The following is a 17670-nucleotide window of genomic DNA, read 5'->3' as shown; positions in this document are numbered from 1 at the left end:
GGTGGGGATACCCAGACTAGAGGACACAGTCTCAACATTGAGGGGAGACCTTTTGAACAGAGGTCAGGAGGAATATTTTTAGTCAGAGAGTAGTGACCCTGTGGAATACTCTATCAAAGACTGCGGTGGAGGCCAAGGCTGTGGGTATATTTAAGGCAGAGGTTGATCATTTCCCGATCGATCAGGCCATCAAAATACATGGCGAGAAGACAGGTGTATGGGGTTGAGTGGGATCCGGGATCAGCCATGATGGAATGGCGGGGCGGAGTCGATGGGCTGAACGGCCTAATTCTGCTCCTGTGTGTTATGGTCTGACCAAGATTCACCCTGACCCCCCTGACCCTCCCAGTCAGCACTGCCCCCACTCGTCCCATTGAACCTGTCTAAGTGCGGGTGGACTTTAGGACCCGGGGGAGCTCAGGACCCGCCGCCCCGCGGCTGCTGCTGAATCCGCGGCGTTTCTGTTCAGTTGTCGGATGCGGTGAACGAGTTAAAATTAACGGATCGATAATTCTCATCTCGTGTTTATTTCACTCTCCGCACATTTATATTTACAGGGACTTTACTGCTGACGCCGGTCCCGGGACCCGATCTGTTTACAGACCCGGAGCGGAACCGGAGCAGATTCTCAACCACTGGTTTACATTCCGAGTCCGGAAGAAAGGATAAAGTTTCCCCATGAATTTATTCCCAGTGAAGGTGTGGAGATGGGACTTGGTCTCCGCGTTGTAAAATGAAACTGTCCCGGACTCGTAACTGAGATAAACTCCCACCCTCCCGGGGATGGGACCGGCAGGGAGACGGGACTCGGGGGAGAGGAACTCGTCATCGAACTCGTCACAATCCCGATGTAACTCGTCACCAAACCGCCCGATGACCCAGAATCCGGTCTCCGGACTCAGACTGACCCGTCTCTTCCTCTCCACAGACTCTGCGGCGACTCCCAGACACCAGAACCGATTCCCCGTCACCTCCACCTCCCAGTAATGTCTCCCCGATGTGAATCCCTCCGATCCCAACACACAAGACCAGTTTGTGAATCTCTTCCCGGTGTCAGGGAGATCACTCCAGGTCCCGGTCCGTCTCACACTCTTCCGATCCTCAGACACCTCGAGATACGGACTCGCCGTTTCCACATCCAGGGTGACAGAGACTGGGCGGGGAAGCAGAGAATTAGAGAGTCCCCGGGGATCGGGGGGGAGACTCGGGCAGCGCGGCCCCGGGGATCGGGGGGAGACTCGGGCAGCGCTGCCCCGGGGATCAGGGGGAGACTCGGGCAGCGCGGCCCCGGGGACCAGTGGAAAGGCCGCTTGGCCTCAGGCGCGGTCGGATGGCCGACAGGAACCTTTCCCGAGGTTTGACCCAACGAAAGTGGATGGACAACTAATGTCTCCCCAAGGGTTCCCGCTGGACGGAGAGCAGAGATTTCCCGATCGAACAGACACAAAATGCTGGAGGAACCGAGCGGGTCAGGCAGGAGGTGTGGAGAGAGATGGACAGTCTACATTTCAGGTCGACATCTTCCCTCAAGAACGGAAATACATAGGGGAGATAAACAGCAGAAACTAGAGCGGGATAGGGATGGATTAAGATGGGCAGGGGCTGGGTGACTGGATTATCAGGAGGTCACAGAGTTTCTTCGGCCCAACTTGTTCGTGCCGACCAGCTTCCTTTAATGAGCTAGTCCCATTTGTCCATTATTCCTTTCACCTTTCTTATCCACGTACCTGCCAAGATCTATTTTAAAACATTCTCCCTGTACCCATCTCTACAGTTGACCAAGGGCCCGCTGTAAACAGAGATAACCCTCTTCCCCTTCCACTTTATCTTTTCCATTACTGATTTTTCACCTGGAGCCTACCAGCCTTCTCCTTCCCACCCGCCCCCCCCCCCCCCACCTTCTTTATTGGACCTCTGCCCCTTCCCTCTACATCCTGACGAAAGGTTTCGGCCTGAAACGTGAACCGATCTTTTCCACGGATGCTGCCCGACCTGCTGAGTTCCTCCAGTATGTTGTGAGTGTTGCTTTAACTCTCTTCCCTGTCCACTGTACCATGAATTTTAGTGTCACCCATAAACCTACTAATTATGTCACCTACATTATCATCCAAATCATTAATATGATTGACAAACAACCGCGGCCCCAGCACCGACCTCTGCAGGTCACAGGCCTCCAGTCCTCTGTGTTTAAGAGACACTTGGACAGACACTTCAATAGGCAAGGCACAGAAGGAGACTGACCTAATGCTGACCAATGCGATGAATGTAGATGGGTAAATAGGTCAGCACAGAGGTGATGGGTCAAAGGGCACATTTCAATGCTGTACGGCGATGGCTCTGTGAACTGAATGGATAAGAACCCCCAAACCCCTTCCCCCGACGGGTGCTGAGAATTCCAAACAGACAGTGACCCCTGACCCTTGACTCCTCAGACAGGGAAACATCCTGGCTGCATCCTTGCTGCCAGTTGACTCCTGAAAGAATTTTGTGCTTCCCTGAGATCTCGTCTCATTCTTCTGAACAGGGAACAGGGAACAGAGAACATAGAACAGTACAGCACAGGAACAGGCCCTTCATTCAATGTTAACATTCATTTGTGAGTGGGGAGTGTGAAGGTTCGAGACAGTAAAGGGAGTGATAACAGGAACCAGTAGGGGAGAGATGAATGGCAGATTGAACCAGAGCCAGGTGAGGGAGGGATGCAAAGCCTGTGGGCAAACTGTGTGCATAGACGTAACGAGTAGCTGGAGGGGGACAAAGATGGAGATGGGGATCCCTTTGTCCCCTTCCCCACAACCCCATCACCCGCAGCCCCTCATTAGGACAGGGGAAGTATTTGCAGGGACCCTTAAACAACACGGATTCTGATGCAGGGTTTCATCCCAAACCGTCAACTCCAGTCTTTATTGTTCTGCAATTATCCCTGCTTGTCTCCTTTTCCAATCTACTTTGCCCAGCAACTCCCTCAAGCTTCTGCAACTAACTGCTCCTCTCTGACTCATCTCCCTTTACACCTCATGATACATCTGACTTTATCTCCCTGTCAAACTCTGGCGTGAATTCTATCATTTTATGATCACTGCTTCCTAACAATTCTTTTACCTTAAACTCCCAAATCATATCTGGTTCATTATAAAAATCCCACTCCAGGATTGCTTTTCTCCCATCGGGCTCAACCACAATCTGTTCTAAAAAGCCATCTTGGGGGCATTCTACAAATTTCCTCTCCCGGAATTTAGCACCAACATGATTTTCCCAATCTACATGCATGTTGAATCCCCCCATTCCGACCTTCACCGTGCCCTTTTTCCATCTCCTGGTGTGATTTGTATCCCATTTCGACCCTGGCTACTATCTAGAGGTCTGTATATAATTACCATCAGGGTCTTTTTACCCTTGCAGTTGTTTAACTCCACCCACAATGACTCAACATCTTCCAATCCTATGTCACCTCTCTCTAAGGATTTCATTTCATTTTTTTAACAACAGACAATCCCCATCCCCTCTGCCTACCTGCCTGTCCTTTGAATACAAGGTGTATCCTTGGATGTTGGACTTCAACCAGGATCTCCTTTCAGCCACAACTCAGTGACGCCAACAAAGTTATACCTGCCAATCTCTACCTGTGCTACAACATCATCTACCTTATTCCGTATGCTGGAGCATTCAAATATAACACCTTCAGTCCTGTATTCATCAGCCTATTCGACACTGTCCACAGGAACTTAAGCAAGGTCTTTGATGTCGATTACAGACCACACTGGGGGTATTCTCTGCATTTCCGCTTCCCCGAATAAGAGGAAAAATAGAAACATAGAAAACCTACAGCACAATACAGGCCCTTCGGCCCACAACGCTGTGCTGAACATGTCCCTACCTTAGAACTACCTAGGCTTTACCCATGGCCCTCTATTTTTCTAAGCTCCATGTAGCCATTCAAGAGTCTCTCAAAAGACCCTGTCGTTTCCGCCTGCACCACCACTGCTGGCAGCCCATTCCGCGCACTCACCACTCTCTGCGTGAAAAATACTTGGACAGGTACATAGATAGGAAATGGTTAGAGGGATATGGGCAAACACACACAAACGGGACATGCTCAGGAAGACATCTTAGTCTTGCAGATGGATGAAGTGGGCCGTTGGTTAAACATCCATCAAACCCCTCCTAGACCATCATCCTGAGGAATCTCACCCTGGAGTCTGTCTGTGAACTGTTGATTTGACGTCACGTCAGAGGGCAGCTCAGTGCCTCAGAAAGACTGGGTAAGGAGCACAGATTTCATTCCTAAATGGGAATTTGTGCCTGTCTCTTTGACCGTGTGTCACACTCTGATATTATGTGTGTGTGTGTGTTGATTGTGGTAAATATCAGTGTGTTTGTGTGTACACATTGAGGGAGAGTGTGCACATTGAAATATTTGTATGTCACAGTGTGTCATCACATGTCTGGTGTGTGCTGACAATGTGTGACATGTGTGAGTTGTTTAAATAAGTAAATTGCCGTGTCTGAAGAGAATAGTTTCCAGGTTACTGAGGGAAATAACAACATACATTGCTGAGACTCTGACTACAATCTGCCAATTCCTCTTGTGTATGTCTGTGGGGGAGTTTTGCCACGCCGGTTATGCTATGTGTGCTTCTCCGGAAATGAAATCTTGAAAAATGTCAATGCTGGTTGGTGTGTCTGGGCTCATTCTCACAATGCTTCAATGCAGTGGTTTGATAACCATAAGACCATAAGATATAGGAGCAGAATTAGACCATTTGGCCCATCGAGTCTGCTCCACCATTCAATCATGGCTGATCCTTTTTCTCTCCTCAGCCCCACTCCCTGGCCATCTCCCCACAACGTTTGATACTGTGTTCAAACTCTGTTTCTAAATAGACACGCCTTTATCGTGAGGCTGTGCCCTCTTGTCCTAGACTCCCCCACCATGGGAAACATCTTTTCCACATCTTCTCTGTCTTGGCCTTTCAACATTCAAAAGGTTAAAATGAGATTCCCCCCTCATCTTTCTAAATTCCGGTGAGTACAAGCACAGAGCTATCAACTATTCCTCATATGATAACCCTTTCATTCCCGGAACCATCCTTGTGAACCTCCTCTGAACCCTCAATGATACCAGCACATCTTTTCTTAGATGAGGAGCCCAAAATTGTTCACAATACTCAGGGTGAGGCCTCACCAGTGCCTTATAAATCCTCAGCATCACATCCCTGCTCTTGTATTCTAAACCCCATGAACTGAAACAATGGATTTACCTTTCCCACAACTGACTCTACCTGCAAGTTAACCTTTCGGGTGTTCTGCAGAAGGACTCCCAGGTCCATTTGCATCTCAGATTTTTGGATTTTCTCCCCATTTAAAATAATCTGCATATTATGTCTACTACCAAAGTACATGACCATGAATTTTCCAGCATTGTATATCCTACCAAGCAGCCAATGCTCTGACCATACCAATAACATTTCTGGAACACCGTGGGCTCTTAACTTGGTAAGTAGCCTCATGTGTTCAACCTTGTCAAAGGCTTCTGAAAGTCCAAATATACAATATGCACCACAACCCCTTTATCTACCCTACGTGTAATCTCCTCAAAGAATTTCAACAGGTTTGCCAGGCAAGATATTACCTGAAGGAAATGATGCTGACTTGTCCTATCATGTCCAGTGTCACCTAGTATTCCATAACCTCATATGTAACAATTGACACTAATGTCTTCCCAACCACAGAGGTGAGGCTAACTGGTCTATAATTTCCTTTCTGCTGCCTTCCTCCTTACTTATAGAGCTGAGTGATATTTACTGTTTTCCAGTCCTCTAGCACCATGCCAGAGCCCAATGATTTTTGAAAGATCATTTCAAATGCCTCCACAATGTCTACCGCTACATCTTTCAGAACACTAGGGTGCAGTTCATCTGGTCTGAGTGAATTATGAACCTTTTTGAGCACCTTCTCCCCTGTAACAGTAACTGCACTCACTTCTCTTCCCTCGCACTCTTCAACACCTGACACAGTGCTACTGTCTTGCACAGTGAAGACTGATGAAAATACTCATTTAGTTCATCTGCCATCTTTTTGTTCCCCGTTATTATATCTTCGACCTTATTTTCTAGTGGTCCTATATCCACTCTCATCTCTATTTTATTTTTTACAATACTTGAAAAACATTATGATATTGTTTGCTCACTTGTTTTATAAAGACAGGTGTGTAAAAAGGGCCCGAAGGATCATTGGAGACCCGAGTCACCCCAACCACAAACTGTACCAGTTGCTACCATCGGGGAAATGGTACAATAGCATAGAAACCCCAACAGGGTCCAGGGACAATTTCTTCCACCAGGCCATCAGCCTGCTTAACTCATGCTGAGGTAACTGTATTTCTACGTTATATTGACAAGCATGTTCTACATGTAGTTTATCATGAAGAGAACAAGGAGAAAACCCTTAACTCCGAGTGGAGTCATTGGGATGCTGTCATGATGGTGTTTTTTAAGCCGGCTTTCTTATTCTTATGAGGCCGCGTTGCTAGCTCGACGCTCAACCCAGCACGGACACTGTAAATGGCACATTGAGACGGAGACATAACGTAAAGAATTTTACTGCTCGTTCATATGAAGAATGCAAGTAATAGTCAGTTCAATTCAATTTAATATTTCATTTTTCCCCTCCCAATCATTCTTTCAGTTCCTCTCTGTAGGTATTTAAAAGCTTCCCAATTCTCTGTCTCCTATTAATTTTTACTTTGTTGTGTGCCCACTCTTTTGCATTTACATTAGCTTGTCTTCACTTGTCAGCCATTTTGCCATTTGAGTATTTATTTGTTTTTGGAATACGTCTATCCTTCACCTTCCTCATTTTGCCAGAAACTGACACCATTTCTGACAAATATACTTTGGCCAACTCCTTTCTCAGACCACTGTATTTATTTTATCCACTGATTACTACAACGTCAAACATTACTTTCTGCTGATCAAATTTCAGGTTGAACTCAGTCATGTTGTGAGCATTCTCTCCTAAGGTTCTTTTACCTAATCACCTCCGGTTCAATACATAACACCCAACCCAGTAGAGCTGTTCCCCGAGTAGGCTCAATGACAATCTGCTCGATAAAACATCACACAGCATTCAACAAATTCACTCTCTTGAGATCCATTACCAACCTGATTTTCCCAATTGTCCTGCATGTTGAAATCTCCCATGACTATTATAACATTGTCCTTTTCATCAGCCTTTTCTATTTCCAGTTGTAATCTGTGGTCCACATCCAGCTACTGCTGGGATCCTGTATGTGACTGTCATCAGTGTCATTTTTACTTTTGCTGTTCCTTAACTCAACCCACAAGGATTCAATATCTTCCAATCCTATGTCACATCTTTCTACCGATTTACCAGCAGAGCCACACCAACCCCTCTGTCTACCTTCCTATACCACCGAAACATTGTGTAACCTTGGACATTCAGCTCCCAACTACAACCATCCTTCAGCCACGATTCAGTGATGGCCACAACATCATACCTGACAATCTGTGATAGTGCAGCAAGATCATCCACCTTATTTCTCACACTCCATGATTGAGATATAACACTTTATATAGTGTATCTGCAACCCTTTCAATTCTGCATCCCTAATGCACTGATACTCACCCTGCTGGCTGCAATTTTGTCCTTGTACCTGTCCGCCCTATCTGACAGTCTGACTGCATGATATCTTTGCATTTTTACCATCAGTCCTATCCCTTCACTCGTTCCCAACCCACCCCCACAACCAAATTACAGACAATTCTCACTTCAAATTGGAATTTAATTAAACAAGGAGAAATGAATCTTTGTAAGTTTTACCTCGATCAACGGCATCAAGTGTTTCTCTCAGCACTGTGTTTAACAAATAGGGGTAATCGAATTTTTCAAACGGTTGGGCCTCATCTGTCACTGACAATTCCTGGACATCATCATTAATCCTGTAAATATTAAACTACTTGTTATAAACTGCCAGTTTGAACTATACCGATTTTCAATAAAGAGTATGTCCTACCTCCTGTTCCGACGAGCTTCCTCCTGAAATAAATCAAACATAAATCTGATTAGACTTGGACTTACTGTCCACATCATGAATTTCATCCAAGTCATGACAAGGTGTTGAAAATTCCCACTCCCACGGTAACTCACAAACACAACCAAAACAGAACCACCGGTTAAATTACAGGGAAAGTTCCTGAATGTCAAACCATTACTGAGAGGATGAAACTTACAAGGAAGACAGGACAGGTTGTGTATTTTCATCTGGATAGACATTAGGGTGATTAAATGTAGGAATTTAAGATCAATGATGGATTTAATTGTGTGCAGGGGTGAGGCATGTACCTCTATTTATGGGAAGAATTGTGGAAGAGGAAGTTCAGATGGATTTTAATAAATCCCATAAGAAATTTAGTGAAGAGGAACTCGCTACCACAGGAGTGGTTGAAGTGGAACAGCAGAGATTGAATGTAATGGGAAAACTGTATTGTATCATTTCTTAATGCATGCATTACTAAATGAAAATGAAAGAGGACTACCTGTTTTCATAATCTAAAAAAAAAACTGGATAAACACGTGAAGGACCATGGAGTTCAGGGCACTGTTGCTGGGTGTGGGAAGAGAATTCTGAAGCAGGGAAATTGTTGGAGGATGACGGACCGAATGGCCTGTTTATGATGGAGACCGGATGAGATGTACCCCCGGCCACTGTGGGAGGTGAGGGAGGAGATTGCTGAGCCTCTGGCGATGATCTTTGCATCATCAATGGGGACGGCAGATGTTCCGGAGGATTGGAGGGTTGCAGATGTTGTTCCCTTATTCAAGAAAGGGAGTAGAGATAGCCCAGGAAATTACAGAACAGCGAGTCTTACCTCAGTGGTTGATAAGTTGATGGAGAAGATCCTGAGAGGCAGGATTTATGAACATTTGGAGAGGTATAATATTATTAGGAATAGTCAGCATGGTTTTGTCAAGGGCAGGTCGTGCCTTACGAGCCTGATTGAATTTTTTGAGGATGTGACTGATCACATTGATGAAGAAAGAGCAGTAGATGTAGTGTATATAGATTTCAGCAAGGCATTTGATAAGGTACCCCATGCAAGGCTTATTGAGAAAGTAAGGAGACAATGGATCCAAGGGGACATTGCTTTGTGGATCCAGAACTGGCTTGCCCACAGAAGGCAAAAAGTGGCTGTAGACGGGTCATAATCTGCATGGAGCTTGGTCACGAGTGGTGTGCCTCAGGGATCTGTTCTGAGACCCTTACTCTTCGTGATTTTTATAAATGACCTAATGAGGATGTGGAGGGATGGGTTAGAAAGTTTGTTGATGACACAAAGGTTGGAGGTGTTGTGGATAGTGTGGAGGGCTGTCAGAGGTTACAGCAGGACACTGATAGGATGTAAAACTGGGCTGAGAAATGGCAGATGGAGTTCAACCCAGATACGTGTGAAGTGGTAGATTTTGATAGGTCAAATATGATGGCAGAATATAGTATTAATGGTAAGACTCTTGGCAGTGTGGAGGGTGAGAGGCATCTCGGGGTCCGAGTCCACAGGACGCTCAAAGCAGCTGCGCAGGTTGACTCTCTGGTTAAGAAGGCGTACAGTGTATTGGCCTTCATTAATTGTGGGATTGAATTTAGGATCCGAGAGGTAATGTTGCGGCTATATAGGACCCTGGTCAGACCCCATTTGGAGTACTGTGCTCAGTTCTGGTCGCCTCCCAACAGGAAGGATGCAGAAGCCATAGAAAGGGTGCAGAGGAGATTTACAAAGATGTTGCCTGGATTGGAGAGCATACCTAATGAGAATAGGTTGAGTGAATTCGGCCTTTTCACCTTGGAGCGACGGAAGATGAGAGGTGACCTGATAGAGGTATATAAGATGATTGGAGGCATTGATCATGTGGATAGTCAGAGGCTTTTCCCAGGGCTGAAATGGTTGCCACAAAAGTGCGCATGCGCCGGTCGTGCATACAGCCTGGTACAGCCGTTCCGATCTATTCTTACTTTCTTCTTCTTGCTTTTTAATTTATGTTATTTTTTGTATTCTTTTTCTCACGGTAACACGTCGAAGCTGCACCCTCTCTAACATGCTGGTAGAGAGAGTTGTATTTGTTTTTTTTTAAGCGCTGGAAATGGTCACACCCCGACACGCGGGACAGAAGCAAGGTCGCATTGTGTATTCCAGGGACCAGCTAATGCCGGAGGGTTTAGCGAGCAGAGCGGCGGAAATCCGGAGGAAAACACGCAGAGGATGCAGAGGGGGATCACAAAGTCGAGGAAAGAGGACCGGGTCGAGACAACAGAGACTTTTGGAAAAGAGGAGTTCGGTGGGTAATACCGCTCCGGCTGACCAGAAGTGCACTGAGAGCGATAAGCATAAAGGAGTGGGAGCTTACTGATCTGGTTAACAACAGGTGGTGCAATCCTGGGCATATTACGATCGAGGAACGTGTTTGCAGACTGGATATTGAACTTTTTACTGTTGGACTTTTGCCACATTCCACCGTGATACAACACTGGGCGGCGCGGGAGATCGTTCCTGCTTTTGGCCATCGAACGTGCAGCTCCTCCCGTGGAGGGTCAGACACCCTGAGCCAATAGACTGGTCCTGGACTTATTTTCCATCTGGCATATTTGCATTTTGTTGTTTGATTGTTTGTGGTTTTTGTATTGCTATATGTACGCTCTATTCTTGGTTGGTGCGGCTGTAACGAAACCAAATTTCTCTCGGGATTAATAAAGTATATCTATCTAATCAGGACTCAGGTTTAAGGTGCTGGGGAGTAGGTACAGAGTAGATGTCAGGGGTAATTTTTTTACGCAGAGAGTGGTGAGTGCGTGGAATGGGCTGCCGGCAACGGTGGTAGAGGTGGATACGACAGGGTCTTTTAAGAGACTTTTGGATTGGTGGATGGAGTTTAGAAAAATAGAGGGCCCTAGATAAGCCTCGTAATTTCGAATGTAGGTACATTTTCGGCACAACTTTGTGGGCGAAGGGCCTGTATTATGCTGTAGGGTTTCTATGTTTCTATTATTATAGTTCTGTATTTTATTTTTCGCAAAGTCTGCACACTTCCAAGTGAGTTTGCAAATGATCTTTCCGTCACGAAGTTTCCCCTCGGGATCAAATGCGCATGCGTAGAGGTCTGAGCTAATCCCGGATATCGCGCATGCGCTAAGTAGACGAGAGGCTCAGGAGGAGCGGTCGCAGGTAGGAGGAGGCTTCGGGTGGGAAATTAATCACCGGTGTTCGAACCGCGACTGAAGTACAATTACCTTGAGCTCCGGCCACACTGGTTCTACACCCCGCGGCAGCCCCAATGCTATTCCTCTTTCTCAGCCCCACAATCTGTACTCCGGCCCTGGGAACCTTTCGTCTGGTGAGCTCTGGAGCCGCAGCCAGCCCTGCGGCGCATTCGCATCACTGGATCCTGGTACAGCGAGTAGACAGGTTTCTGGTTCCTCCGGCATTCTGGGTAAAGAGGCAGCCATGGGTGAAGTTGCCAGCCTTGTCCCCGTACAGGCGGAGGAAATGGTGTGGGTGGATGTATCTCCCAACTACTGCCGAGCTCCAGCTATTTAAATCCGAGGATTAAGAACTCGGAACAAAAATATAATTCAAATTAATCTCGGATGAATAGTCTACCTTCCAGTCAGTGAAAATGTCATTTAGTGCTGAATTGGGGGAAAAAAAACACATTCTGTCAGCTTTTGTTTTCTCCGGGTGAATAATGATACGAAACACGTTTGTCTTCGATGACAAGTGACTTGTGGCTTTCACATCACAAAAGCGCCACACTCGATTAACTCAAACAACAGGAATTCTGCAGATGCTGGAAATTCAAGCAACACATATCAAAGTTGCTGGTGAACGCAGCCTGATGAAGGGCCCTGACGAAGGGTCTCGGCCTGAAACGTCGACTGCACCTCTTCCTACAGATGCTGCCTGGCCTGCTGCATTCACCAGCAACTTTGATGTGTGACAATCGAATAACTGCTGCCCTCCCCTTCATATTAATTGGCATTGCCATCGATGGGTTCATGACTGTCAATCAGCTCGGGAGAAGGGATCCGAGGAATTAGAAAATCTCCAGGATCAGACGTGTAGTAACAAAGGCTCTCTGTAGTGTTGTGGAACATGACCAGAAATTGAAATAATACCAAAGGACAGAAACAAATTGAGCCACGTCACAGGTTGATTGAGGGCAGAAATACCCATTCTCATCCAGACAGGAATACAGTCAGAGAATTTTCTGGTCAGTTAGGATGCCTGATCCTAGCCCAGTTAGAAGATGAGGAATTCATAGATATACATTGAAATCTACAGTACATTACTAACCCTTTGGCTTCAACTTGAGATGAACTTTCTAACATTGTGATGCTAGAGCTAATGACAGACTAAAATCTCACCTGAAATATTGTCCTTCACCCACTGATATCTTTTGCAAATATTTTTACAGGTTTAAAATGCCAGAACGCTTGTGCACGGGAATCTCAAACACAGCAGCACGTCAGTTTCACTGTCTCTGAATGGATATTTAAGGAGTGAGCAAATATTGTCTTTGCAACAATAACACATCTGTTGTCGATCCTTGGAGATGAAGAAGTATCTCATCCAAACTGGAAATGTATTTTGTGTCTGAAATGAAGTTTTCTGTTGCAACTCAGTGTTATCTACTGGAACCGGGAGCTGAGAACACACCAGCATTTGTTCACTGGAGATCAGTTCTTCAACTGCATTGATTCTACAAGCGATTCAAATGTCTGACTTTCACCTGTTCTATGTGTAGGAGGGGAACTGCTCAGTCATCCAGCCTGAAGAGAGATGAGCAATTTCACACCATAGTGAGATGCTCCACCTGTTCTGACTGTGGAAAGCCATTCATTCTGTCATTGATGCAAAAGATATATCCAAAAATTCAGCAGTCAGAAGATATTGACCTGCTGTGAGTGTGGGAAGGCATTTACACACTCAAACACACCACAGTGACGCCAGCAAGTTTACAGCATGGAAAAGTCAATTACCAGCTCTGAATGTGGGAAAGCATTCACTCAGTCATCTCCACTGAACGAACACCAGCGGGTTCACACTGAGAAGATGCCGTTCACCTGCACAGACTGCGGGAAGGGATTCACTCACTCATCCACACTTCAGAGGCACCAGCGAGTTCACACTGGGGAGAGGCCATTCACCTGCTCAGACTGTGGGAAAGGATTCACTCAGTCATCTCACCTACTGACACACCAGTTAGTTCACACCTGGGACAGACCATTCACGTGTTCTGAATGTGGAAAGGGATTCACTCGGTCAAATCACCTACTAACTCACCAGTTAGTTCACACGGGGGAGTGGCCACTCAGCTGTTCTGAATGTGGGAAGGGATTCACTCAGTCATCCACCCTTGTGAAGCACTTCAGACTTCACACTGGTGAGAGGCCGTTCACCTGCTCAGACTGTGGGAAGGGATTCACTCATCCAGCTCAACTAAAAGAACATCAGTTAGTTCACACTGAAGAGTGGCCACTCACCTGCTCAGACTGTGGGAGGGGATTCACTCGACCATCTCACCTACTGAGACACCAGTTAGTTCACACTGGGCAGAGGCCTTTCACATGCTCTGAATGTGGGAAGAGATTCACTCGGTTATCTCAGCTGAAGGAACATCAGTTTGTTCACACTGGGCATAGGCCATTCATCTGCTCTAAATGTGGGAAGGGATTTGCTCGGTCATTTCAACTGAAGGTACATCAGCGAGTTCACACCGGAGAGAAACCGTTCTGCTGCTCTGAATGTGGGAAGAGATTCACTCAGTCATCCACACTTGTGAAGCACTGTCGAATTCACACTGGGGAGAAGCCATTCACCTGCTCAGACTGTGGGAAGGGATTCACTCAGTCAGTTCAACTAAAGAAACATCAGTTTGTCCACACTGGGGAGAAACCATTCACCTGCTCTGTTTGTGGGAAGGGATTCACATGGTCATCTGACTTGAAAGTTCACCAGCGAATTCACTCTGGGGAGAAGCCATACACCTGCTCAGATTGTGGGAAAGAATTCAAACGGTCATCTGACTTAAAAGTACATCAACGAGTTCACACTGGAGAGAAACCATTCATCTGCTCAAATTGTGGAAAAGAATTTGCACGGTCATCGGACTTGAAAGTGCATCAACGACTTCATACTGGGGAGAAGCTATTCACCTGCTCCGAATGTGGGAAGAGATTCACTCGATCTTCTCACCTACTGACACACCAATTAGTTCACACTGGGGAGAAACCATTCACCTGCTCAGTCTGTGGGAAGAAATTCATTCAGTCATCTGACTTCAAAGTGCATCAGCGAGTTCACACTGGGGAGAAGCCGTTCACCTGCTCTGAATGTGGGAAAGGATTCACTCGGTCTTCGCAATTGAAGGAACATCAGCGAATTCACACTGGGGAGAAACCTTTCAACTGCTCAGACTGTGGGAAGGAATTCAGTCGGTCATCTCAACTGAATGAACATCAACGAGTTCACACTGGGGAGAGGCCTTTCACCTGCTCTGAATGTGGGAAGGCATTCACTCGATCCACTCAGTTACTGACACACCAGTTCATTCACACTGGGGAGAGGCCGTTCACCTGCTCAGACTGTGGGAAGACATTCACTCAGTCATCCATGCTACAGACACACCAGAGAGTTCACACTGGGGAGAGGCCATTCACCTGCTCTGAATGTGGGAAGGGATTCACTCAGTCATCTCACCTACTGACACACCAGTTAGTTCACACATGGGACAGGCCATTCACTTGCTCTGAATGTGGGAAGGGATTCACTCGGTCCACTCACCTACTGTCACATCAGTTAGTTCACACTGGGGAGAGGCCGTTCACCTGCTCAGACTGTGGGAAGACATTCGCTCAGTCATCCATGCTACAGACACATCAGTTAGTTCACACTGGGGAGAGGCCGTTCACCTGCTCAGACTGTGGGAAGGGATTCACTCAGTCATCTCAATTGAAAAAACATCAGCGAGTTCACAGTGGGTGGAAGCCATTCAACTGTTCAGACTGCGGGAAGGAATTCATTCAGTCATCACAACCGGAGGAACATCAGCTCGTTCACATTGGGGAGAAACTGTTCACCTTCCTCAGATTGTCGGAAGAGATTCACTCAGACATCTCACCTAACGACACACCAGACTGTTTTCAGGAGTGAGAGGACGTTGAGCTGCTCAGACTGTGGGAAGGCATTCACACACTTACCCACTCTGAAGGGACAGTGGCGGGTTCACACTGTGGTGAGGGTGGTCACCTGCTCTGAATGTGGGATGGGTTTCAATCAGTCATTCACTCTTGTGTCGCCCTACCGAGCTTTGACCCATCGTTAATCGGAGAGATCAGAAGCTTGAGAGGACGGAACTCACTCAGGTTTGACAATTGAGTGTTAATAGCAGTGGCTCAGGACAGTATTTATTAAAGCTTTGAGCAGTGGCCAATCAGTGTACAGGATTTATTTTCAAAAATAACTTAATGTTAGGCAGGAGCAAGAGGAGTGGCCAGTGTTGGAGCGGCCCATGTTGGAGTGGACAAAGTTGGAGCAGCCCATGCTGGAGTGGACAATGTTGGAGCGGAGACTTTGAGGTTTCAGTGAGGAGAAGGCAAAATTATGACGGAGGTAGAACTTTCTTTTTGCCCCCTTCTTTACATTTGCTCAGTTAGATCAGCCAAGATGCCAGGCAGGATAGTGGAAAGCTCCTCTGGCGGGATGTGGGAAGGCAGGAGACCCCCCCTGTGTCCCTGATAACTACCCCTGTGAGAAGGGCATCCGGCTTCAGCTCCGAACGATCCACATTGAGGAGCTGGAGCTGGAACTGGATGAACCCCAGATCATTTGGGAGGCTGAAGGGGTGATAGGTCGGACATATAGAGAGGTAGTCGCACCCAAGGTGACAGCACAAGAAACTGGGTGACAGGAAGGAGAAAGGGGTTAAACAGTGAGTGCAGTGCACCCCTGTGGCCATCCCTCTGAAGAACACATATATCACCTTAGATACTGTTGGGATGGGGGGATGACCTCACAAAGGGAAGTCACAGCTACAGGGTCTCTGGCGCTTGGTTCTGCAAAGGAAGTTCAGTTAGTGAGGTGCTAAGTAAAGAGACAACTCATCCAGGGCTGTGGTCTCAGGACTGCCATCTGTGCCATGTGCCAGGAATAGGAAGGGTAAACTGTTTGACACGTGGCTAAGGAGTTGGTGCAGCAGGGAGGATGTAACATTTTTGGATTATTTGAGCCCACAGGGATTGCAGTGTGCACAGGCGTGTGAGTGCGTTGGGGAGAGGGGTCATCGTTGGTGGAGACTGAGTGGGCAGACATGTCTGTCTGTCTTTCTCTCGCTCTCTCTATCTCTCTCACACACACACATGCAGTGGAGTGTGAGATAAGGGGAGTGAGAAGGGAAAAGCGAAATGAGCCGTTTGGAGTTAGGGCTCCTTCACAAAGTCCCAGACTCACCCAGCCCTCCCCCTCTGGAATTGATCCCATTCCCTTCCCCAGGCTGGGGGTGGGCATTGAGTTACCTTGTAAACATCTCATGAATTGTTCAATAGCATCTGGTTCACATACTTTGATAATAAAATTACGTTGAACTTGAAGATTTAAACGTATTTTTCATAAAACATGTACTGATGAGAAATGGTCTCAGTGAAGGTCCGAGAGTGGAAAATGAACCGGTGTTCAGACCCACTGCTCCGTGCCAGACAAGAACCCCTGTCTGAGTCTGTCCCGTCTGTCTGTGCTTGACAAACCTCACTCTAAAGTTTCCTTATTCTGCAGCTGTCCCAGGTGTCTTTTATGGTCTTCTCAACCCCATTCTCCTGCCTTTACTAATCAAGCACCGGTCAATGTATGTTTTAACTAAACAGGATGACTTGGACTCTGAGCTGTCCGTGGCAATGAATTTCACAGGTCCGTTATCTCCCTTAATGCACGATCTCTGGTATTTGACATTGTGACCCAGAAGATTAAAAATGTCAGCTATCTACTCTATTGAGATCTTTCGTGATCTTATCAATTTCTATCAGGTCACCCTGAGCCTCCTCCACTCCAGAGAAAACAGCCTAAATTTGTCCAAACTCCCCTTACACAGAAGGAGGAGGAGGAGAAGATGGCGGCGCGACGCAGTGCGCAGCGGCCACTCCGGTGATGAATATATGTTATCTGTCAAGTAGGGTGCCATGCACAATTCTGATTTGATGGAGACAGACATGAGAGCACGGAGGAACATTTGGTGAAACTTCTGAAATGCCTGATTCGCTGCCTCTGCTACTGTGTGATCCAGAATCTCCGGAGGGGAAAGCCCCGAGTCCTCAGCTTTGCTTGTTGCTCGGAGAACAGGGCGGAGTTGAAGCGCACGGTGCTCGGTGTCAGAGGGCTGGTCGGAGGCTCGAATGTTTTCGGACGGACTCAGAGTCGGCTGTGGTCGGGTGCTTCCAGGATGCTGCATCGGCAAGTTTACAGCGCTGGAGGCTCATGGCAGGGAGAGTTTCTTCCTTCTGTCATCTGCGTGAGATGTTGGGGCTATCGGGACTTTGAGGTTTTTTTTTTACCGTGCCCATGGTCTGCTCTTTATCAAATTACGGTATTGCTTTGCACTGTCATAACT

General features: G+C 46.9%; 1 protein-coding gene across 1 annotated transcript; it reads left to right on the top strand.

The window, feature by feature from the left end:
- The first annotated feature begins 13124 nt into the window (after positions 1 to 13124).
- Positions 13125 to 15224, top strand: LOC140185041 (uncharacterized). Its single transcript, XM_072238261.1, has one exon. It carries the CDS (start codon positions 13125 to 13127, stop codon positions 15222 to 15224), a length of 2100 nt encoding a protein of 699 aa, XP_072094362.1.
- The last annotated feature ends 2446 nt before the right edge of the window (positions 15225 to 17670 follow it).

This window comes from Mobula birostris, chromosome 20 (assembly GCF_030028105.1).
Source record: "Mobula birostris isolate sMobBir1 chromosome 20, sMobBir1.hap1, whole genome shotgun sequence".
Lineage (NCBI taxonomy): Eukaryota > Metazoa > Chordata > Chondrichthyes > Myliobatiformes > Myliobatidae > Mobula > Mobula birostris.
The sequence above is the reverse complement of the archived record's forward strand: the minus strand, read 5'-3'. Positions and strand labels throughout refer to the sequence as shown.